This window comes from Mus musculus, chromosome 5 (genome assembly GCF_000001635.26).
Source record: "Mus musculus strain C57BL/6J chromosome 5, GRCm38.p6 C57BL/6J".
Lineage (NCBI taxonomy): Eukaryota > Metazoa > Chordata > Mammalia > Rodentia > Muridae > Mus > Mus musculus.
The window spans coordinates 98,165,443-98,187,834 of record NC_000071.6 but is presented as its reverse complement, the minus strand read 5'-3'; the positions used below and the strand labels follow the sequence as shown (position 1 = coordinate 98,187,834).

Here is a 22,392-nt window from a genome sequence, read left to right as displayed (position 1 = left end):
TGAAGTTCTAGAATGTAGGACATCCCTTGGGGGAAGTATCACTACTAGATCCTAAAGTGGGCTTAAAAAATGCAGATTGGTCACTTATGTGGAGAGTAATTCTTTTCCTTCTGGAAGAGACACCTACAAAGTTCTGACAGGGAACCTGTATGGCAATTACTGCACCTAAGTGATTTGTCCTTGATCCTTAAACCCAACACCTTTCAGATAGAGAATCTTCAAGTGACAATCAACACCCTTAGGCTCAAAACTGGCTTGTAGTTAATACCTGCAGAGGAAGCTGTGGTCTCCTTGCTTCTTTTCAAGGAGTCAACGAAAAGGCATCAACTATCCAAAGTATTATACTGACCTAAAAATATTTTTTGTAAACTTTCCAAATATTTGCTTTGAGGAAAATAGTTATTTATTGTCAAAGCATCCAACATACCTGGATAAACTATACCGTTTAATAAATCTCTTAGGGATAGAAGAAACACATAACTATTCAGACTCCATGTCACTGGCACAAAATTACACTTTGTATTAAAAGGGAATACATATTTACATCATTGATGACATTCTTCACTGAAGTCCATAATCATTTCATGATACATGCACTTCCCCCTGGAAACTTAAACCGAATGGCGCCCCCCTTTTTATCCATTTTGTTTATTTTTGTAAGAACACAGCTGTCATCAGGAAATGCAGAACGCATCTCCTCTTCCTCCATTACTTTATATCTAAAATAAACTTTGTCCTTACATATAATTATTACATCTAAACCATAAGTGCTTAATAATTTAAGTAGAAACGTATGACAAATGCATCAATATGTTGCAATATATGACATTTTTTTAAAAATGTACTTTTGTTTTTGGGAAAGTGAAAATTCGTGCATTCAAAAGAAAACCCCGCTCAAACAACCCACCCAATCCAAAATCCACCATCCTGTGCATCGTGTGCGTGCGTCCGTGTGTGCGTTCGTGCGTGCGTGTGTGTGTGTGTGTGTGTGTGTGTGTGTGTGTGTGTGTGTGAAATTAAACATTTGGATGATGAGGCTCCTGGCGAGGGGAGGGACCTGTGTGTGCACGTGTTTGGTTGCAGTGTTTGGGGGCATAAGGTAGTGGTGGATGTCATCCTCGCGTGTCTGCTCCTGCAGGTGGCTTGACTGTGCGTGCACACGCGTGGAAAGCCGGAGTCTTTTACGCAACAATTAATTATGCGAGGTCATGTGCCGGGACAGGTGGTGACGCTCCCTGAAGGACTCGTTGCAAATGGGGCACTTGAGTTTCTCCTCCCGCCGCCGCTTCACCAGGGGCTCCATGGCATACTCCTTTTTGTGGTGAGACCGCATATGGTACACCAGGTCGGAGGTCATGCGGAAGGAGGCGTTGCATTTGGCGCACCAGTTCTGCGCGGGCAGACACAGCGAAGTGAAGGAGGGCGGCAGCAGGGTGAGCGCGGAGGGCAGTTGCAGCTGCAGGGGCCCGGCGGCGGCCGCCGCCGCCGCTGCCGCCGCAGCCGAGCTCTTGGGCCAGAAGGCGGTGGCGTAGAGGAAGGGGCTCTGCTTGGGCAAGCCACCGCCACCGCCGCTCGCCAGGGGCCCGCAGGCTCCGTTCAGGTCCGCTGCCCCCTGCAGCTTCACAGCCAGCGGATCGGCGGCGGCCGGGTAGAGTCTGGTGGGACCCACGCCGTCTCCCGGGTGACACGGCTCGAGAGCGCCCAGCTTCTGGCCGAGGACCAACGGGGACAGCTGCGAGAAGGAGCGCGCGGGCTGCGAGAAGGCGCTCTTCCGCTCGTCCGATGCGGCCGTTTGGCCGCCCCCCGAGCCCCCCGCAGTCCCCGCGGTCCCCGCGCCGCCACCGCCGCCCAGCTGCGACACCGAGGTGAAGGCGCTGCCGCGCGCGGGGCTCCCGCCCTCCAGCCGTCCGGGCAGAGAGCCTCCGGGACGCGGAGCCAGCAACTTCTCGGGGGCCCCAGGCGACCCCGCCGCGGGGGTGGACGAGCCGTTGCTGCCGCCGCCGGCGACACCGCCTCCCGCGTCGGGGTCCTCGGCCGTGCCCCCTGCGCCGTCTGTCGCCGCCGCCTCCTCCTGCAAGCCCACCGCGCGGCCCGCCTTCTTCACCTCCACGAAGGCGCTGCGCTTCGCCTCGCCAGTCTCCGGGCTGGGCGGCGCGAAGAGCCGGCCGTTCTCCTCCAGGCCGAAGTAGCTGCCGGCGGCGCGGTACTGCTGCGGCGTGCACACCAACTCCTCCTTGGAGGTCGCCAGCGGCCTCTCGGAGAAGCGCGCACGGCCGCCCGCCAGCCCCGCGCCGCCGCCCTCCGCCGCCGCCTCCTCTGGGAACCGCCTCTTGCCTTTGCAGCCGCCGGTGGCGACGCCGTCGGGACTCAGCTCCGCCTCCTGGTGGCCGCTGCCGCCACTGCCGACGCCCGGGGCCGCTACGCAACTGCTGCTTCCCCGGGAGTTTTCCAGTTCCCGAGCCAAGTTGTGGAAGTCCGTGGACGGCTTGGCGCTGCCGGCACCCGCGGAGCCCGGCGGGTTGCTCGCCTCCGGGGATGACGCGGGGTAGTGGTGTATGGGGCCGGCTTTGCAGAACTTGGGGCCCGGGATCAACGGCGCCTCCTGTTGCTGCTGCTGTTGCTGCTGCTGTTGCTCTTTACCACCGCCGCCGCCGCCGTGGTCCTTAGTGCCCAAGCCGCCCCCTTGCTCGTCTTGGGGATTCGCATCAGTGCTGTGAAGTCTCTTGGGGCAGCGGAATCGCAGATGTGCCACATAGGGGAACTCAAACTGGAAACGTTGGCTGCATTCCAGGCATGTGTAAGGAGACGACCCTGCTTAGTGAGCAAACACACACACACACACACACACACACACACACACACACACACACACACACACCCCACATGGTTAGTTAGCATCGCCCCTAGGCCACTTAGCCATCCTCCCCATAACAAATCCACTTTATCTTTCTGGGCTGAGTGCCCAAAAAAATGAATACACTATCCTATTTGGTGCAACTTACTTTCTTGATTTGTGCATTTACTAAGTCAAACGCTCCCCAACTTTTCCTTCCCCTTCTGTCCTAGTTCCATTCGGGACAACACCTCAGAAGCTTCGTCCACCCTATGATGTGCAAGGTGAGCCCAGGCACCCGAGCCAACCTACCGTTCATTTTGTGAGCTCTAGACGGGCAGAGCAAGAGCAATTCAGTCAGTTCTTTCCCGTACCAAACTAGTAACTCTTCATCTTTGGCAATCCTGCGGAGAGAGCGGTAGAACAGCTGTCCATTTTTTATATAAGCTTCGAGATTCTGTTCTTCCTTATCTCGGGCTGATTGGACCAGCCGCAGCCACATGAGACCTTCTGAGGAACCATTTGCCGCCGAAGTGTCTACCTACAGTATTTAAGAAAGACAAGAAGAGAGGGATCCACGTGAAAGACGGCAACCAGAGAAACCAGAGATATTTCATCTGTCTGGCTTTTGTTCTTTCCAAACAATTATCTGAAACCAAGTTTGCAAAAGTTGACCAAAGTCGAACTGCATCCCTGCATTTGTGGTCAATGGGCACAGTGGCCATCCTTTGCAATATTGGGTCAGTCTTACAGAGTAGCCTCTTTAGAATCTCCCTTTCAGTTACCTCACATGACAAAAGGAGAGGAAATTTCCCGTGTTTCAGAAGTAAAAGGCAAGTTCGGGTCTTAGTAATTATTCTATGGCACTCACGCCCATCTTCCTAACTGACATGAAGGACTAACAGCTTTACTTCATGATGAAAGACTAGGAACTCTGGGGTGGGGAAACTGGGAGTAACATTTAGCATGTAAATAAATAAAATAATTAATAAAAAAAGAACTACTAGGAAGAAAGAGGCCTGTTACAAACACAAACGTGGATTATAGATGCTTTGCTGCCAAAACAATTAACGTTTTAATTTAAATACAAACTCTGAACACTAGCTAATGTTAACTAAAGAAAGCAATAATCAGGCGATGGGGAGACCTCCCAGGTTACAAAATAAATATACTCAATACTTGTAAAAGTTCTCTCAAGGACTACTTAATATGTAAATAGCCCCAGTACTAACAAGGTCTCCTTAGCAATTTAGGAAGCCCTAATCTAGGGAACCCAGAACTAGAGTACCGATTCAGGCAACCTTGGCATTGTCTTTTTCTTTTTCTCAGTAAAATCACTTGATGATTTGAATCTAGTTTTTCTTTTCTAATTTTTGTTGTGTTCGCTCTGCTCTGACTGCTCAGATGATTACATTGTCCTTAGGATGTCTCCTTCCTCACTCCCAACAGGAAATTACCCTCAGACACCTCCATCACACTTGCTGAGACTCACCCGGAAGATGTAAGGTACTGTTCTCTTGTCCGTGGACTTGAGGGCTACGAAGGCTATGCTGTCATACAGGGAAGTATGGCTCAGTACACAGGGACCGAATATGGCGTTCTCTGGGATGTCGCAGGTTGTATATACACTGGTAAAAATGTCTGTCAGACACTGTTGGACAGCCTTGGCATCTCCATCCCAGATGCCTCTCTGGATGCCTGAATCCTCCATCACTGGAGACAGATACCCAGGACGAGAAGAGAGTTGTTATTGCCTTTTCTGCTACGAACCTCGGCAGAGCGTTTCCGCTACCAGACATATTTTCTTTGCACTTGCCGGCTTTTTTACATAGCTCCTACTTTAAAAATAAAGCCGATCAATCTGTCATGCTTTAAAGATGCCAACTTCGAAGTATTATTCCTTCCTTTTAAATAACTGGAACAGGAAGCATGGGAGCACACTTCCTGCTTGAGAAAAAGAAAATAGAGAGCCGGTGAAGACTGGAGCAGGCTGTGTCTATGCTACCTCGGGATTTATAGAGTGGGGCATTGGGGCGAAGGTAGGGCTTTTGTAGGTTTGTTTGCTTTAAAACCAGCATATGCAAAATTTCTGACTGCATAACTCCCCCCCCAAAAAAAAAACCCGCACTTTTAATCTTTGGGGGACAGTCCTGTCCTATGTACTAAGCCCAGTGTCTCATTGTGATTTCTTCTTTTCTTCTAACAAGGGGAGCAGCCTTAGCTAGCAGGCGGGGACCACGGAGCATGGCGAATGGATTTCAAGTGGAGTGTCAGGGCCACTAATTCTATGTCAGCTAACCTTTCTTTGCAGCCTACAAGAAGGGACGCATGTCTGCTCATTACCATAATCCAGCACTGTCCCTCTGAGGCTTTAATTAAAAGCAGCAAGCAGAGGTAATTATTTTTTCTCGACATGCTTATTTATGGATGAGGTTGAATCCCAGTTACCTTGTTATACAAGAGGGTGGATTGAGTCGCCTGTGGCCCATGAAGCGAGCAGGTATAGGGCAGGCTTGAAGTGTCCCCTGTCTGAAATTCTGTGTGTAATGACTGGTGAATTCTCACTTCCCTTGATACCACCCTGTTTGGGCTAGAAGGGGTCAGCCCTGCTTGAATGGTCCTGAGTGGGCCCTCCAGCTGTTTAATCCGCAGCAATTTAGAAGTAATGCCCCAGTGGCGGGCTCTCTATTAAGCCGTCTTACAGGGATCGTTTCCTTCCTCAGCCACTGGACACCCCCTGTAATACTTAGCACTTAAAGAAAGCAATCATTTAAATTATTTAAACTAGGTCTTAGTTAGCCATGCCATTTTTCTTGGGGAAATCTAACAATTCCTCTAAGTTGGTTTTTCCCTAGCAGTTTCACCAGTGACAGTGATTGTCTCTGTATTTATATACCTTAAGTGGCCGTGGGGAAAACCGATCTTACTCTTTTCTTGTTCAGCTAGCTTCTCATTAAAGAAAAATATAGGCGATGTGTATTTTGTTTAAATCAACATCCACTAGCCAATTGCCATACAAATGTAAGAAAATGCAATGCCTGTAACTTTGGCTAGCCCCTTTCCTATTCGTTCTCCCATATGCCCCAAATGGCAAGTATATTTTCCAGACAGTGGGAATAAGAAAAATAGCCACAACATAGAAAGTTTATGATACTACTTTCTGTTTCTGCACTCGTCCTGTCCCCTTCTGATTTCCAATTGCAAGTCAAATACGTTGCAGAATACAGGTTCTCTCAGCTCCCTTTCAGTATAAACCCTCTTTCTCTTCCCAGTTGCCTACATTTCAACGGTTTGTACCTTGATTTCTGCCTCGCGTTTGAAAGTATTCTTCACAGAAGCTTTTTATTGTGACAGGAGATCGCCCTCCACTTTGGCAACAGCAGGGACTCAGTCATTAAAATGCAGTTCTATCTAACAATACAGCGAAAAGGTCCCACAGCCGGGCTAATAGCGGTCCATGCTGCCTCGGTGGCCGCCTTGACGCAAATCAGCCACAATAGCGATAGGCAGGACCCCGGGCTTTATAGTATCTAGCCTTTCACAGTCCTACGCCCATCCCTAGGCCCGGGTTCTCTTCCTTCGCAGATCCTCCTGGGAAACTCAGAGCCAGCTGGGCTCGCTGAAAGCCGGTCGCTACTGCCGGATGCTCTCCCTCCACTCCGGGCTGGCATTGTCTGGCAGCCGCGAGCTCCCCAGTCCCTAGCTTCTCCAGAAAAGTGCTCCTACCCGCTCCTCCCTTTGTATAATCTTATTGGCAGTGGAAACAACATTCCGCGTCGTTTCCCTCCTATCTTCTAGATAACGAGGAAAAGGGGGACAATTTTTTCACTCCTTGTACTCAACCTGTCCTCTTCCCATCCCCCTCCCAGGTCAAAGCAAATAGACTTACCAGAAATAAGGTCAGGACCGAGTCGCCCAAATAAGGCCACCTGGAACCAACGGGGTGCAAGCCAGTGTTCCTTCCTGCCTATTACATTAGTGTATCTCCATGTCAAGAGGTGTCGGTGTCAGTCTTGTGGGTTCTGTCCAAAGAGAGAAGAGAGATGCAGATAGATTAGGAGAGAGAGAGAGAGAGAGAGAGAGAGAGAGAGAGAGAGAGAGTTGTACAGATGGACCCGATGCAATGACTGACTGGCACGCAGACACACACTTTTTGTTTGCTGCACATAATCTGCCCAATGACGCGTGACAGCCCACGTCCCCTCCCTTTAACTCTTGCCGGTCTGGGAGATCCCTCCGGCGCCACAAGCCTGGTTTTTCTGGACTGCCCGCGCTAGGCAGATCCTAAGCTCCTTCCCGAAGTGGCATAGCCTCCCCGAGAGCATCCTGGCCTGCCTTCTCCTGCAGCTGGGTCCCTCTGGGACACCTGGGTTGGCAAAATCCGTTTCGGGCTCAGGAAGGAAGGTGTCAGAAGGAGCAGAGCGGTTCTTTTCCGTTTTGCTGGGCACTCAGAGGACGTAGGACAAGGAGTTGAATTGGCTATGTTGCCAGCGCGTGAACTACTTGCATATGTCCCTAGAGTTTGAGTGGTATGTCCCTGCTCCCCCAAAAGGAGGGTGAGAATTTGCCCCGCGGGATTCTTTGGCCATTGACTGCCGCTGATCTGTGAAGCTAGTGGCCTAGGAGGTGACAAACAGACTTCCTTAAAATGCATTCATGCCACCTAGCAGAGACTCCCGTGTAAATACTGGCGACAGGGGGTATGATTTGGTGGGAACTCGGCTAGCCATCTCCCATCCAATGGGATGGGGTAAGAAGATAAGTCTGGAATGCTGCCAGACACCTAAAGGGACTTCGGCTGTTTTTAGGTCCCAGAACAAGGGTCTGTGCGTGGATATGGGCTAGGAGGGCGTTGCTGGGAAAAGCCTAGGTCATTGGACTCAGGTGTTAAAGCTTTTCACCTTCTGTGCTCTCTCTGTATTTTGTGGTTCCCAAGGGGGTCCCATAATGGCGGCCAGGATTCTAAGACCTCATGATACAGAAAGGATGGTTCAAAGTTAAAAAAAAAATTACTGAGAAGGACTCTCAAGAGCCTTTCACATCCAGCCGTTGATGGAGGAGTGGACCGAATCACAGGAGTGAGGCTGTCTCGGGAGTCTCGTTTGTGCGCTAAGCCACTTAGAGGCGCTGGCTTGTCCTCTGGAGCGGCAGCTGATGCTAATGACTTGAGGTCTTTGACAGCCAGAGAGTTTTCTCCTTCTGCGGGGGCCACAAAACAATGACGCTAGGGGCTCTCTGGCTGTTTTTCTCTGGTAGGCTTTCTATTCCTAAGGAAAGAAAGGCCTTTGAGTGGCGCAGGCAATCCCTCAATTCCTACCCCCACTCTCCCGGAATTCAATTGAGCAATAGGTCAGGTTGAGTATAAATCCAATTGTATAGTTTACTCGCTAAAGGGCAGGAGTCAGGGCCAGAATTTAAGGAGGAGACAATCTCTGTCCTTGCCTCTCAGAGTGAGCATATGAGGGTTGGCAAAGAGCAGCTGACAGTATAATCTTTACGGAGCTCTGAGACTCCTGTCTGGAAGCCTAGAGGCCAGCAAGACATCAAATGTACCTGCTGCCAGGGAAGAATGGGTGATGAGGAAATATAGGAAATTTCCTAGAAGTTAATTTCTTTGGCTTCCTTTTTTTTTTTTTTTTTTTTTTTTTTTGTTTTTTTTGTTCCTTCTGGTCACCTCCCAAGAGAGTTGCCAGTCCTGATCACATATAATTCCTGCCTAAAATCAGCTGGGCCTGGGGACATCATAGACTGGGAGAAAGGTCAAAATCCTCACCTGACTTCCAGGTTGACTGCTGACCTTTCAAAGAAAAGTCTGCAGCTCCTCTTCAAGCTAAAGTGTTCTTTCTCCCTTGCAAGTTTGTGCAGCTTAAAATAGCCAGGCAGAGGAGTTCAGATGAATGGCAAACTTCAGTTACCTCTAGGCAAGAGTCCGCAGCTGTATTTAAACACCAATTTTCTTATGACTCTATTGGTTCTTCCCCCTCCTGAACCCTCTGCCTGCTCTTCCTCCTCTTCCTGCTTCCCCTCCTCTTCCTCCTGTTCCCTTTCTCTCTCACACACAGCATCCCCATATTGATTCCTTGGAGGGCGAATTGGAGAGTTAGAAATTTTGAAAGAGTTGTCTCAAATCTGGAAAAATGAGCATTTGGGTAGAAGAATAGAGGTGAGATATTTTAAGTGAATTAAGAGAAGGAAGAACAAGAAAGCACGATAGAAAATCAGTTCTAGGGCTAGAGATATGGCCCAGCCCCTCAAAGGCTAGACTCACAACCAAAAATATAAGCAACTGAGTTCTGAAAGAGCTGTGGTGGTGTAGAATCCAAGACCTGATTTGAATGATGTAAAGGGATTAAGGGGAGGCCTGTTGGGGACTTTAGTTGCATTCATGAGTTGAGGAAAAGAGGAACACAGGGCTCTGTGTCTGCTTTGTTTATCATTTAGAAAACAGGAAGCTTGTTTTTCTCAGAAACATCATCAGCTCATGTATTTTAACAATCTTTATACATCCTGTAAATACCAAAGCACTCACCCCACTGCAGAAGGTAGGAATCTAGAAAACTAATCCTAAATGGAGGGTGTTTTTCTTGTGTCTGACTTTTCTTCACCTACTATTGTGTTTCTCCTCTCTCTCTCTCTCTTTCTCTCTCTCTCTTTCTCTCAATTTTTTTCAGGACAGGATTTCCTCTGTGTAGACCAGGCTGGCCTCGAACTCAGAAATCTGCCTGCCTCTGCCTCCCAAGTGCTGGGATTAAAGGTATGCGCCACCACTGCCTGGCTTCTCCTTTCAAGGACTGGATTCTTGTTTCTTTCAACCTTGTGTGAAATAAGAATGTTTCTTGAATTTCAGATAGGAGTTCATGAGCTTGGATTTCAAGTCTAAATCTAGAGGGAACCTAGAATTCATTACATCAGGAAGAAGGGGTCTTTCCTTCCTCATGTTCCCTGCCACCAAGCACGCAGCCCTCCAGCCCAAAGGAGACATATATTGTAATCAACCTATGCTTTATCCAATTTTTCTCACCCTCTAAGTAAATTTCCCTTCCTGATCTTAAAGTATCTAAGTTTTAGATCCCTCATATTTTATGGATCTGAGTTGCTCTTTTGTTTGAAGATCATCACCAAACAAAGAGTGTGCTGAAATTCTTACTTCCAGAGGTCTCCGGTATTTTAAGTGGTGCACATTTTATTTGGTCATATAAATGCTCAAAATGACTATCGTTAATAGAGTATTAATCAAATCCATAGATAATTTTTTTCTAGCAGTGGTATGGGTTAAGATAGTGCACAAGCTATTTTGAAATCAACTGCTGGATTTTACCGATGCTACATAAAGAGTTGAGACAGTTATTCAGCCTCAGACGGCACTATAAAAATACACTTCACCCAATAGTTTTAGGCAATCACATAGAACAATGGATTTATGAATGTATTTGGAGCTCTTTCCTTGGGATTTATTTCCAATTAAATGACTAGAAGTACAACCAAAATGAATAAGAAGAAACACTCTGCTCTGGTTTAGCAAAGGATCTTGAAGCTGTAGCAACCCCCCTCCACCACAGACAGACAAACAAACAACCCCCCCCCCCAAACCCTTAGGTAGACGATAGCAGTGCTGCTTTGGAAGAGAAGGCTAAAGAGAAGTTGATGAAGGATTATTGGTGTGGTTCTTGTTATGACCTAAGAGAAGGGGCAAAGAAAGGATAAGGAAGGAAACTTGGTTCCTAGTGGATCTCTCCCCCAGGATTAAGAAGCAGGCTCTCAAAAAGCTGAGCTACTGTACCAGGAGAAAAATAATGGCATCTCTGGGAAGAACTCACTTAAGGAATTATCACTGTCATAGCACATTATTTTTCTATGTCTGCCTAGGATCTTGGTTTATATCTCTTATTTGATGGGCAAAGCAATCTACTAACACAGTCTTGATGATCAAAAGAGTCCGGCAATTAATAGTGAACAGAAATTATTCTGAGATAATAAGGGAGAATTGTTCTCTATGGGAGGCCATTCACAGCTCTTCCCAAGTTCCCACAAAAAGAGGTTGTCAGAGTTAGAGAGAGCAAGAGAAACCTCCAGGTAAGAGCATGGCACTAAACTTATCCCTTGGAATAAGGAACTTCCTAAGGGAAAGAACTGACTCATGATCTGTACTTAGAAGCAGAAATACTTGTTTGTGTTTAATATCAAGTGCTGGGATTAAAGGTGTGTGCCACCACTGCCCAGCTTGATGGGGGATTTTTAATTTCTTATTTCCCTTTTTATTTTATTGAGGGTGTGATGGTAGTAAGGGCATGAGACAGGGTTTCTCTGTAGCTCTGGCTATCTTGGAAGTCATTCTGTAGACCTACCTGGTTTCAAATTCAGAGATCCACAGGCCTTTACCTCCTGAGAGCTGGTTTTTGTTTTAATTTTCATTTTAAGATGTATTATTTATTTAATGGATATGAGTTCTCTATCTGCATGCACACCTGTACACCAGAAGAGGGCATCTGATCCCACTATAGATGGTTGTGAGCCACCATGTAATTTCTGGGAATTGAACTCAGGACCTCTGGAAGAGCAGCCAATGAGGGCTCCTAGCCATTGAGCTTTTTTTTTTCTTTTATTCTGAGAATAATACTTGGTGGGTTTAAAGAGAGTATGGGAGATGAATCTGAGTATTTGTTTTATATCTTGGTGAGGACAAAGGTTCACCAAGATTGAGGGCACAATTTGTGCTTTACACACATAAGGTCCGTTTGGGTTTATCCTTCTCTTGTTAGTTGGTTCACAGGGTGGTTATTAAAAAAAAAAAGTGCTTCTTGGCCTGGACTTGGGAAAACCAGAAACCCATGGGATGTACAATTTTACAGCCTGTCAGGAGGAAGTCCATAATCCTGACTCTTTCCTCACCTATGTCTATAAGGACAAATAAGGATGAAAGAAAAGAAGGGGAAAAGGAAAAACAAAGAAAGAGAAAAAAGACCTTTTCCTTTATTTTTTTCCCTCAGCTGTCTTTCCTGCTGAGTAACTGTGTAACTGTAGGCGCTGCCAATGTTGGTGTCATTGTTACTACAATCTGCCTTTCTAAAGTCTGTATCTTCCTCTGAGGGATTCTGAGTTCCAATTACACCTTCCCTGAAGTTCACCTGAGGCCTAGCTAGCCTTTAAAATCACATGTAATGCATGTCCAACTATGGCAGCGTTTCCTCGATTTGAGCGGCAGGTTTGAGGGGTAGCATATTGGCCCAATGGCTTCTGACTGTGAGCTCTAGAAAGGCCAGCTCTGAAATGGTACACTACTGATCTAAAAACCAATGCTTCACACTCACCTGGGTGAGAAGGGTGTGTGGACCAAGTTTACTATATTGACCCTTAGATGTTGCCAGACTTTGTACAACTCCCTAGATGAACGTCTAGAGATCTGACAAGGGACAGTTAGCTTTCTGCCAACTCTGTAGACTCTTCAGCTCTTCCCAGACTCTGATACCACTGGCCCCCAACAGACCTGTAGGAGGTGAGCAGTACAGAAGGGCATCAGATCCTGGAGAACTGTTCAGCCCTCCTCATCACCGTCAGACAGACAGACTGGGATCATGGGATGCTTAGCATTCAAGAGAGACATTTTCAGGAGGCTAACTTAAATTTGGAGAATGCCACCAAGGCTCAATAAGCAACTTCTACACAAAGCCAGGAGAAAGACCTTCTCATGCACTCAATGCCTGAGGCCCACCACTCATGTCAAGCTGTAAGGAACTCTAGAGTTTCCAAAGGAGGCACTTATTGGGACATAGGCAGGCTCATCCCCTGGTGCCTAACTCTACCCAACCTTCTGAGCAGATGAGCACATACCCTGCAGGAAATCCTGTTCCTGGGAGTGAGCAGCAGAAGCGCGTCTTCTCTCAGGGAAGGAGTCTAGCCAGATTGCTCACATGCTCAAGCCTTTCTAATGGTGAGACTCTCTTGAAAAGTTGGGGGATGGGGACTGATATCCACAGTCAACAATGGTGAGATCCACATTGCTTTGTAAGAGTTTGTTTGTTTTTTAAAGATTTATTTATTATATGTAAGTACACTGTAGCTGTCTTCAGACACTCCAGAAGAGGGAGTCAGATCTTGTTACAGATGGTTGTGAGCCACCATGTGGTTGCTGGGATTTGAACTCTGGACCTTCGGAAGAGCAGTCGGGTGCTCTTACCCACTGTGCCATCTCACCAGCCCCCTGTAAGACTTTTTAAAATCCCCCTGAACTCTAACTCACAACATTGCTCAGATTGCTAACAGAACTGTGGGAGTACCAGCCACTGTCCTCCATTACTTCAGTGCAAATGGACAACAGGTGGTACACAAACTAGTGTAAGGCCACTGGAGAGTGTTTTCTCAAATGGTATGTGCAAAGCCTGGGACTTTCTACAGATTTTCCAACGGACTGAAGCCACCAGCAAATGTGGTTTTCAAGGTGAATTCTTGGAAGAATATTCCAATTTAATACCCTTAAAAACTCAAAGATGTAAAGCTTGTCACAAGTCATAGTGACATCACAGGTGTTACAGACCACAGTCAAAGAACTTTATGAGGTGGAGGAAATACTAGACAGTAGGGCCTAACATGTATGTTCTTTTGAACATACCAGATGAGCCTCCATACATTTTAACAAGAACTCATGTTTTAAAGAATGAATGATACTAGAAATTGCCAAATGGATCTTTTAAAATATTCCTAAGAATAAACATAATTGACTATAATGACTATGATAGAGTGATATCCTAGGCCTCAAATTCAATGTAGGCCAAAATGGCTATGGACTTCATTCATGGTGTCTCTACCCCCAACCCCCTCTGCAACCCCCATTTCTCTCTGGGTAGCTATAACATTTTTAATTCAATTAAATTGAAATTCAAATATCAAGGACTACATACAGGGAAATCTTCAATTAAAGGTCAAATTCACCTTAGGATCTGTCCATATCAGCCAGGCATGGTGGCAAATGGATCTTTGTTTCCCTGACATTTGAAGTGCCATCTTCCATTAAAAAATAAAATAAAATAAAATAACTAAATAAACACTTCTTAACCCTTTCTCTGTATGCTTATACATTTACAACAGGGTGTGAAAAATGCTGACATCAGCAATTAAAAAGATGACTTTCTGTCTTTTCCTTGGCTACATGCCTATATTGAACTCAATGCTCCTTGCTGCATGTCTTCATGTTACACTGATTTAAGAACACATGTTAGGAGAAACTATATGGTAGAGCCTTTGGCCCCAGAGAGAGGCAGAGCAGTGGAGTTAAGAAGGATATAAATTCTCAATATAATTTTACTGTGAGGTGTCCATGTCTGAGCAGATGCCCCCTCAGCATCATGGATCCCTGGGTTTAATCTATGTTCCTAGCATGTTGTTTGCACCAGGTAGGTTTCCCCTGAACCTGTGGAGAAAGCGTGTACATCCACACTACAGCAGTTTCCATCTCCTCCCTAAACTCATTGCATTTAGAACCGAATCTGAGCTCAGAGTTTGAGAGGCAAGGCAAAGCATGGTTCTTCTGGGTCAGGGAAATTTCTGCTTCTCAGGTGACAGAGCTAAGAGTCTTTCTGAGAAGGTAAAATGGGAGAGCACCCAACTGTATTTCTCAGGCTTGCAAGGAGCAAGGGCTCTATTAATTCACCAGAACGCAGAGCTGTTGACTGAGAAACATGGCGCCCACAGCGAGTGGGGGAGGGGAGCATCTTTAGAGATGCACCCGAGGAACCTTGAACTTAGAGCAGGGACAGGTCAACCGATTTGTTTGGTGCTCCTGGTAAAGCAGAGGCTCAGTGAAGTTCTAAGGTCTGTCACTTTCCCCAGACTCCCCCACCTTCCAAATGCCTCCTCTCAAAGCCTTTTGCTAGGTGCTCGGTGACCCCTGTAGAAAGGGGTGTCCAGGGTGAAACCTGCTCTAACCGAAACACTTCTCTCACCTTCATCGTTCCCCACCTGCTCCTGCCCACGACCTAGCCCTGGCTGGTCGCCCAGCTTTTGCGAGTGCCCCTGTGTTAGCACTCTCACTGGCTGGGCAGCCAGTGACCTAGCTCAACCTCCGTTTTCCTGCGGTTGAACTAGCTGGCAAGAGCTGCCACAGGGAGCGCAATGAGGACTCTGTGAGGGGACCAGGGAGAGCAAGTTTTGGAAAGCTAGTTGCTGGGCAGATGGTAAGGGATTACTTCCAAGAGCCAGGGCTAGTTTCATTTCAGTCTTTGACATCCTGGGGAGGTCTCAATGCCTTCATTAATGAACAAGTCTTCTTAGTTAGAAGCCTAGAGCCCTGACTCAAGAAAAACCAGCACCAGGCGCACAGGCAGGCGTACTGCCCCAACCAGAGGAGATACACTGGGTTTAGCTCCTGCTCTAGGAGCATGCGTCATGTGTTCAGCCTCATCTGTGAATGCAAGGCAATACAGGAGCCCTTTTATGAAGTTACTGCGACTGCGCACAGAAATAGGTACTACAGGGCAAATAAATATTCATGCCAGTGATGTCCGTGGCATCACTTTGTTTCCTAATTGGGAAAGCTGGGAAGTGTATCGCTCACCCATTTTCCAGAGGGCTCAATGAAGGCTGAGGACTTCTGGTTGGAGGCACTGGGAGACGTAGTAGGCAAAACCTGTTATGGGTTGTCTATCGAAGATACTGGCTGCCTCTCCACGCAAGGGCCCTCAAGAGTTTGCAGGAGGGCAGGATAGACGGATAAAAGGAATGGACATGATTTCCTCCCCTTCCCCCATTCCCATTGGGAAGCTCTACTTCGGGCCTGGGAGGTGCTACAGATCACAGTGCCACGTTAGATTCAGGAGAGGGATTGTCAGAGGTAAGGCTCTCAGAAAGATGGGGAACTTGTAGATGTGTTTACTGGTTAACTCAGGTTTTACAGTCAAAACTGAGGCCTTGTAACCAGTTGCCTCTGTTCACAAGTCCGCGAGCCCTGGCTGGAAGGAAGTGTCTAGCCTTCCCATCCCTGGCCCCCTACAAACCCGGAGCAAGCAGCTGAGTCTAGAGCAGCCGCCCCAGAGCCCTCAGGCACAGAGCACTGCTAATTTTCCTAGGGATAGTTAGCAAGCCACGCCCTAAGCTCCTATGCTATTTGGGCGACAGACAGGGCTAAGCTCTCCTTAGCCCTCAACCTCCATTTCCCCCTTCCTCCTCCCCAGTGCTGGTACCTACTACTAACCTAGCAGCTGCTTCCTCCTATCGCACACACTCTCCGCAGCCAGAATTACTTATGTTTGCCCTAAGCTATGATCTTCAGCTATCTGAAATCTCCAGCCCAGTCTCTGAATCCAGAAACATTTGTGGATCCCCAAATTCCTCCTTCTAAAGGATAATGGAGACAGTAGTTAAGTGCTCTCTATTTGGCAAGCTGAATACGTGTATGTTTGAGCTCTGAGTCTTCAATTAGCTAGCTAGGTGTCTGAGAGAACCTCTTAACCTCTCTGAACTTCCAATACAGCAAGAGCAGGCTTGTGCTGGGGTCCCAGCTCTGACACATGCTGGGGTTAGGCAGCTTCTCTGTGCTGCTGTTTCCTGTGAAGGAAGAGTACATCTAATGGGAAAAAAAATCCATGTGTCAGCATAAGAATTAAGTGTGGTAGAACATTTGGCCTAGACTTAGGAAAAGGCCAGAAGTTAGCCGTCCAAAGCATCTAAATGCTTCTGTCTGACATGCTCAGTGAGTATAAGTTTTGAGTCTTACCTCAACTACTAAATGTTTTCTCCTCTCTAGAAGGAAACAAGATGTAAAGGTTCCTACTGGAATGTGGGGCAGCAGTGTGCTTCAGAGATGTAGAGGAAGTTTTTGGTAGAAAACTGTGACCTTTTTGGAAGCTGCCCCGGCCTTCCAACAAGTTTCTAGGGTCAGGATAAAATATGGAATGCAGGATAAAGGGACTTTGGAACAAGAAGGAGGGCTGGAAGTTTCTTAAAGTGGAAAAATGGAATTTCCATGGTCGGGAAAACAAGGACTATACCTGAAGTAGAAAGAGAGCCAGCATTGAGATTGGTTAGCTTGTCTTAATGCGGTGTGTGTGTGTGTGTGTGTGTGTGTGTGTGTGTGTGTATGACAGTGCTTTAAAACAGCATCTACAGGCAAGGGGTGGGGGTGGGTACACACTTCAGCAGCAGAGGCAAAATACACCTGACTTAAGAAAAGCAAAACTCAGGAAAGATAAAGAGAAGATGAACAGTAAAGGGTATGTGTTAAGGTGAGTTTGTCCTCCAGCAGAGGCTTGCACTGTGTGTATCCCTCAACAACTGAATTTAAATCTCCTTCCAAACAGTGTTGCATTCCCAGATATCCCTTAAACTCCCTTCCAGCTCAAACCCCTTCAAAGTGATAAGCACACCTGGCTCTCCATATTTGTCATTTTCCTCTCTCCTTCAAGATTAGTGTCTGTCCTCTGGCTTTGGCTTCCCCTTTTGTTCCTCACCGATAATAGGATAACCAGCAAGGAAGCCTCGCTCAGCTCAGCAAGACAGACAGGAAAACAGGGCCTCCAACAGCCTTTAAGAGCGCGTCCTTCTGCTTGTCACCCCGGGGTGAGCCCGTGCTGAAGCAGCATCCGCAACCTGGGGTCTTTCATAAACTTCTGGCTCTCGGTGCAGGCTCCACGCAGATCCTGACTAAAAAATGCTGTTAGCAGAAAGGCGAATCAAATCAAATCAGACCAATTCCTTACTGTTTGACCCCAGGGGCAGAGGAGACACTGGTGAGAAGGGAGCCACAACTTGGAAAAAGATTTATTTTTCCTGGCCGTAAATCTCACCCTCTTGTTCCTCTGCCCAACCAAGCATGGTAAAGTCCTTTTCCATAAAGTATTCAGCATTAGAGCCACAAAGCTCCCCCAATCAGCAGCCATCTGCTTCTACCATAACTGCTGCTACCGAACCAGGGAAAGCAGCCGCAGAGAAAGGGCACCGCTGCTAGGCTCCTGGACAAATGAGCCTGAATAGCTCTGGTTTTCCTTGTGTATCTGTATCTATAGAGACAGGAGAAGAAAGGCCGCATTATATTGATACAACAATTGTAAAACAAAACACGGAAGAGCCATCTAAAGGGCAATATCGCATGCATCAGGGGTCCCCAGATAAAAGGGGAGCTAACAGATTTATAGAAACCTTTAATTGGTTTTCAATTGAAAGCTAAAGAGGCTGGAGCGAAGCCGTGAAGAGCCGCAAAGTGCTCTCTCGTTTAGCCCGTCTGGAGGCGTGAACGATTTCGTGGAAGGAGAAAGGGGGCTTGCCTCTTGGGCCTGGGAGCCACGGGCTGATTTTAGATTTTCGCACTCTCTCGATTAGTAGTAAGGGGAGAGAGAAGGAAAGGGCAAAAATCAAAGATAACTTTCTAGCTCCTCGCTGAAGAAATATTTTCAACAGGGGCGTCTCTAAACCTCAAATTCACAAAGAATGGTGAAGCCCGCCCTCACTAGCCGCTCTCCAAGTGCAGACTCAAACTAGGGAAGGGGTCTTTTCAGTACTCAGTCAGGGAGTGGTGCTAGCTCACGTGTTTGAGGCCGGCTAGTGTATTTCGCCCCAGGAAGCCGCTACTCTCCCTCCACCCCCTTTTGCAGTGCCCACCCACAGCAGCCCTGGACGTCGGTCCGTCTGTTCTTAAAGCTAATTTATTGGTCCAACCCTCCATTATCATTTTCAGCTTCCTAATTAATCAAAGATAAAAGGCAATGGCGCAAATTACGATTATGAGGGAACTGGAAGACGGTTTTGAATAAAATAGGAGAACTGGAATATGATTAATTGAACGACATGATAGTGAAATCTCAAGTGCGAGCAACAAGCCCCAAAGGGGCAAACCCTGATTCTTGTAAGGGGACAACGCCTACGTGAGGTCACGTGGGTTGAAGCACAGAAGGAAAAGAACTGGGTTCCAACTCCAGCTCCCAACCTAGCCCAGCGTTCTGTTCCTCCAACTGCTCCCCACCCCCACCGCAGTGCCGCCGTTCCTGTCCAATCTCTGGGCTCCTGGCTAGGGTTACTCCGCAGTAATTAACCTGCACCCCAGTTTCCCGCTTATCTCCCCTCACTTCTTTTCTCCACTCTCACATCCCTTTACTTTTGTCAAGGTTTCGTGAATTCTCGGGAAAGCACGTCCAGTCGGTCAAGAGACCGCTCCTGTAAAGAATAAACTGAGCCCCTGTCCGCCTCTGCTTTTTCAGAGGGAGGGATTAAGGGGCAGACACCGGGCGGGCTCGCAGTTTGCACTTGCTGGTCGCTGTGATTAATGTTTCCGAGGGGATTTACTCTGAGAGCTTATGGAACCTGCTCCGGCCGGAGGGCACTGTGGGCACGCGCTGGGACACTTGGGGATTAAAGGGGACGTCAGATGGGCTCGCAGGGGCCAGGCCATCGTGGCCTATAGCGTCTTTTCTCCATCCCCAACCTCAGCTTCTATAGAAACAGAGAGGACTGGTCTCGGAGGTTGACTTTCCATCTTAGGAATGTCTTCTTTAAGGGAGGAGTGTGCGGAGTGTCCCGAGTGCTTTGGGAGGAAGGAGCTCAGGAGCAAGCGACTGAACTTCCCGTCACTTATTCTGGCTAGCAATGGGAACCCAGAGCTTCACATTCTGAGGCTGCGCTGCTCCTCACCATAACACTCACTCCCTGATCAAATACACCCCCTCCTCTCCCCCCCCCCCCCCCCCCCGTCACGGTCAGAGGAAAACCCCAACTTCCCGGGGTTGTTATACTCCGGGCTGATGGCTAGACTCACCACCCAGGGAGGCATCGTACAGAGCAACAAGTCAGGGCAGGAAACCCATCGCCCTCTATAGCATCTCCCAGGGGCAGACAAACTCCTCCTGAGTCTTTGTACGGACTGTAAGAATAGGAGAAATTACCGAAATGCAAGGGCGGAGGAAAGAGTAGAAAAGAGAACTAGGCAAGGCAGGGGAAGGAGGGTAGAGAGAGAGAGAGAGAGGAGGTAGGAGAGGGGAGGGGAGAAGGGGGGAAGAAGATCAGAGGAGAGGAGAAGAGAGGAGAGGAAGGGAAAGGGGAAGGAAGGGGAGGGGAAGGGAAAAGAGGGGAGGAGAGAGGGGAGGAAGGGAAAGGGGAGATAAGGGGAGAGGAAAGGAGAGAAGAGAGGAGAGGAGGGGAGAGGAGAGGAGGGGAGAGGAGAGGAGGGGAGGAAATGGAAAGCAAGTGAGAGCAGAAGAAAAACGGAGAAGTGGGCTGTTAAGCTTGTGGTGGTCACTACCACTCTCGGACGGAAGGGGGCGTCCTTCCGGTCGAAGCAGCTTTCCTCTGAGCTGGGGTGCGGCGCCCAGACACAGCCTGCCTCCAGAGCAGGTTCTAGCTGCTGGGCGCCCTCTCCTGGCGGCTGCGCAGCCACTGTTGGTTGTCCCACGGGTGGTCCAGCCCCAGCCCCGCCCTCGACGCGCTGGAGGAGGGGTGGGGAAAAGGAAGGTCAAGGGAGAGTGCGGGTGGTCGCCTGCGGGCAAGCTCGGGCTCCGGTCCCTGTGAGCATCCCCTGCTTCCTACCTGCGGAATGTGGGGGCGCTCAATCCGGGCGAGCCGACCTCTGAAGTCCCTCGCTCTGAAACCGCGGTCCGGCCGGTATCCCAGCCTAGGCTTTCCGATCCGTACTGGGCTCTTCTGCAGCAGCTGGGAGGGAGGGAGCGGCTGCCGGCTGCTGCGGGGCGGCGTCTGGGGGACCGCAAACAGAGCGCAAGGAACCGCCATCTGGAGCCTGGCGGCGGGCGGGGCGCGGGTGACAGGGACTGGCCCTGCCTGGGGAACCTACCTAGGCTGAGGGCAGTGGCCCGCGCGTGGGAGCAGCGCCTAGTGGCAGCGAAGCCTTTTGGTCTCAGAGTAGCGGTTATGGGAGGAGGAGTGTGAGGAAGGTAGGAGTCTATCTAGGGAGGATCTGAGGTCTGCTCTCCCCAGGAAGCCTAGATTGGGGTACCCTCTGTGGGTAGATGTGGCAGAAGCGTAGGGGACAATCTAGCATATCCTGAGCGCCTCAGTTCACCCTCTGGAGTGGAAACCCTCAACCCACCAGGTCTCTAGTTCCCTGCGCTTCACCCTACTTCAGGAAACATTCTTACCCCCAAACTTTATCCATAACTTGACACACACTTTGGACAAGGTATCTCCCTTGAGGAAAACACTCTTTAGTTTCTTGCTGATGGAGACAGCGAGAAGAATCAGGGGGCCACCGAAGCGTGCGAAGCTCATTCGTGTTCATTTAACATGGGGTGAGGTGGGGTGAGACGTGTGGAGTCTCCCCTCCCCTTATTTAATTTCAGATATCTCAGGTGCTTGCGATTTGTTCTATACACGTCTAAGCGGTTTCTCTAGTGATGGCAGCCGAGAGGCCGAGAGCAAACTCAGGGAAGTAGAAGAGAGGCTATTTTTGTGTGTGCGGGAGGTCAGGGGAGTTATTTATTGAGCTCAAGTTTCTTCAATTTCGAGCTGACATCCTCAGCTTTATAGTCTTAAGGGCAACATAATGGGAGCTAATTGGGCTTATGGACAGTATAGACGGTAGCCTGAATAAAAAAAAACGAAATAAAGGGAAGACAGACCCACTCATACTGCAAGGCATTAACGGATACCCCCACCCCCAGCTGTCCCGTGTCCGGCAGAATGGCATTATGTAAAAGACCTGGCATGTCACCCAGTGGCACATCTGGTAGGTGTAGATGGCATTCATTAGCACGGGGCTCCCACTCTGCGGCATGCCAAAGCTCTGACAGAGATGCCCGCTGCCAATCATTCATTCGCTGCCAATCCCAAAGCGCGGCCGGGTGGGATGGCTCCCTTCCACACTGCCATCAGGGCTGGAGGAAACAATGTGTTGAGACACGAAAAGATGAAAGCGGAGCTGAGGATGCTAGGCACCCAGCAGATGTATCCCGTGAGGAGATAACCAGGGAAAGGGCCGTTTAGCCCGAAAGCATATGCAGGATCGCAGGAGGGAGGCTGGGGCAGGGGTATGCCTGCTGTTGAACCCTGGAGAAACTGAGGGACCCTTGAGAAAACCTGGCGGTCGAGGTTGCTTCTCTGAAAACACAAGGAGACCCATATTCCAACCTTCACTGCAAGACTTCCTTCTCTGTAGTTTGTCTTGTACCTTTGTCTATCTAGAAGCCCGACTAGGTCTGAAAAGATCAACTTCTCTGCCTTGGAGGTGGCCTTTGAGTATCTTGACAGAGAGCCTTCCTGCTTTGAAATTTGCTTCATTGTCAGCCTAGCGCTTTGTATGTGGAAGGGGGTTGTGTGTCTGTGGGGGGAGGATGCAGGGTTAACTTTACTGTAGTGAATCAAAGGCCTTGCTCCAGTTCCTAGACTTTAGCCAAAGATAGAGCTGAACAAAAGAAGGAAACTATTTAAAAGGAAGAGGAAAACTAAACACAACCCAGGCAAAGATCGTCTTGGTGGATGGGCTGAAGACTAGGGTCTTTCTTTTGATGTGCACATTTTATAAACATTATTTTATTCGTCTGGTATTTAATACAGTTAATAACCAAAACAGGAATTTGTTAAGAGAGCATGGCACTCCACATAAAGTTCAGCCGAACAGCATTCTTATTTTA

General features: G+C 48.5%; 1 protein-coding gene and 1 long non-coding RNA gene across 7 annotated transcripts; one reads left to right on the top strand and one right to left on the bottom strand.

Annotated features, from left to right (window-relative positions):
* Nucleotides 1–380: 380 nt before the first annotated feature.
* Nucleotides 381–20,632, bottom strand: Prdm8 (PR domain containing 8). 6 transcript variants are annotated; one of them, XM_030254902.1, is made up of 6 exons: nt 20,336–20,632; nt 17,272–17,474; nt 6,723–6,855; nt 4,326–4,546; nt 3,146–3,374; nt 381–2,811 (listed from the first exon to the last, which is right to left on the bottom strand). In XM_030254902.1, the coding sequence occupies exons 4-6, from the start codon at nt 4,542–4,544 to the stop codon at nt 1,193–1,195; spliced, it is 2,067 nt and encodes a 688-aa protein (XP_030110762.1). In that variant the 5' UTR covers nt 4,545–4,546; nt 6,723–6,855; nt 17,272–17,474; nt 20,336–20,632; the 3' UTR covers nt 381–1,192. The 6 variants fall into 6 exon arrangements, with proteins under 6 accessions (XP_030110762.1, XP_011247896.1, XP_030110763.1 ...); XM_011249594.2 differs by lacking the exon at nt 17,272–17,474; XM_030254903.1 differs by lacking the exons at nt 17,272–17,474; nt 20,336–20,632 and adding an exon at nt 6,984–7,489.
* Nucleotides 1,851–4,717, top strand: A730035I17Rik (RIKEN cDNA A730035I17 gene). The gene is made up of 3 exons (NR_153823.1): nt 1,851–2,791; nt 3,067–3,117; nt 4,283–4,717. It is a non-coding gene; the product is annotated as an RIKEN cDNA A730035I17 gene (long non-coding RNA).
* Nucleotides 20,633–22,392: the final 1,760 nt, after the last annotated feature.

What these genes read in the sequence shown, in the direction of transcription:
- Prdm8 (XM_030254902.1), bottom strand. Translation starts at nt 4,544, where the DNA reads ATGGAGGATTCAGGCATCCAGAGAGGCATCTGGGATGGAGATGCCAAG. An exon ending in CAGTACCTTACATCTTCCGG is followed by an intron (nt 3,375 to 4,325) that starts GTGAGTCTCAGC and finishes TAAATACTGTAG; the next exon opens with GTAGACACTTCGGCGGCAAA. An exon ending in TAGAGCTCACAAAATGAACG is followed by an intron (nt 2,812 to 3,145) that starts GTAGGTTGGCTC and finishes CTCACTAAGCAG; the next exon opens with GGTCGTCTCCTTACACATGC.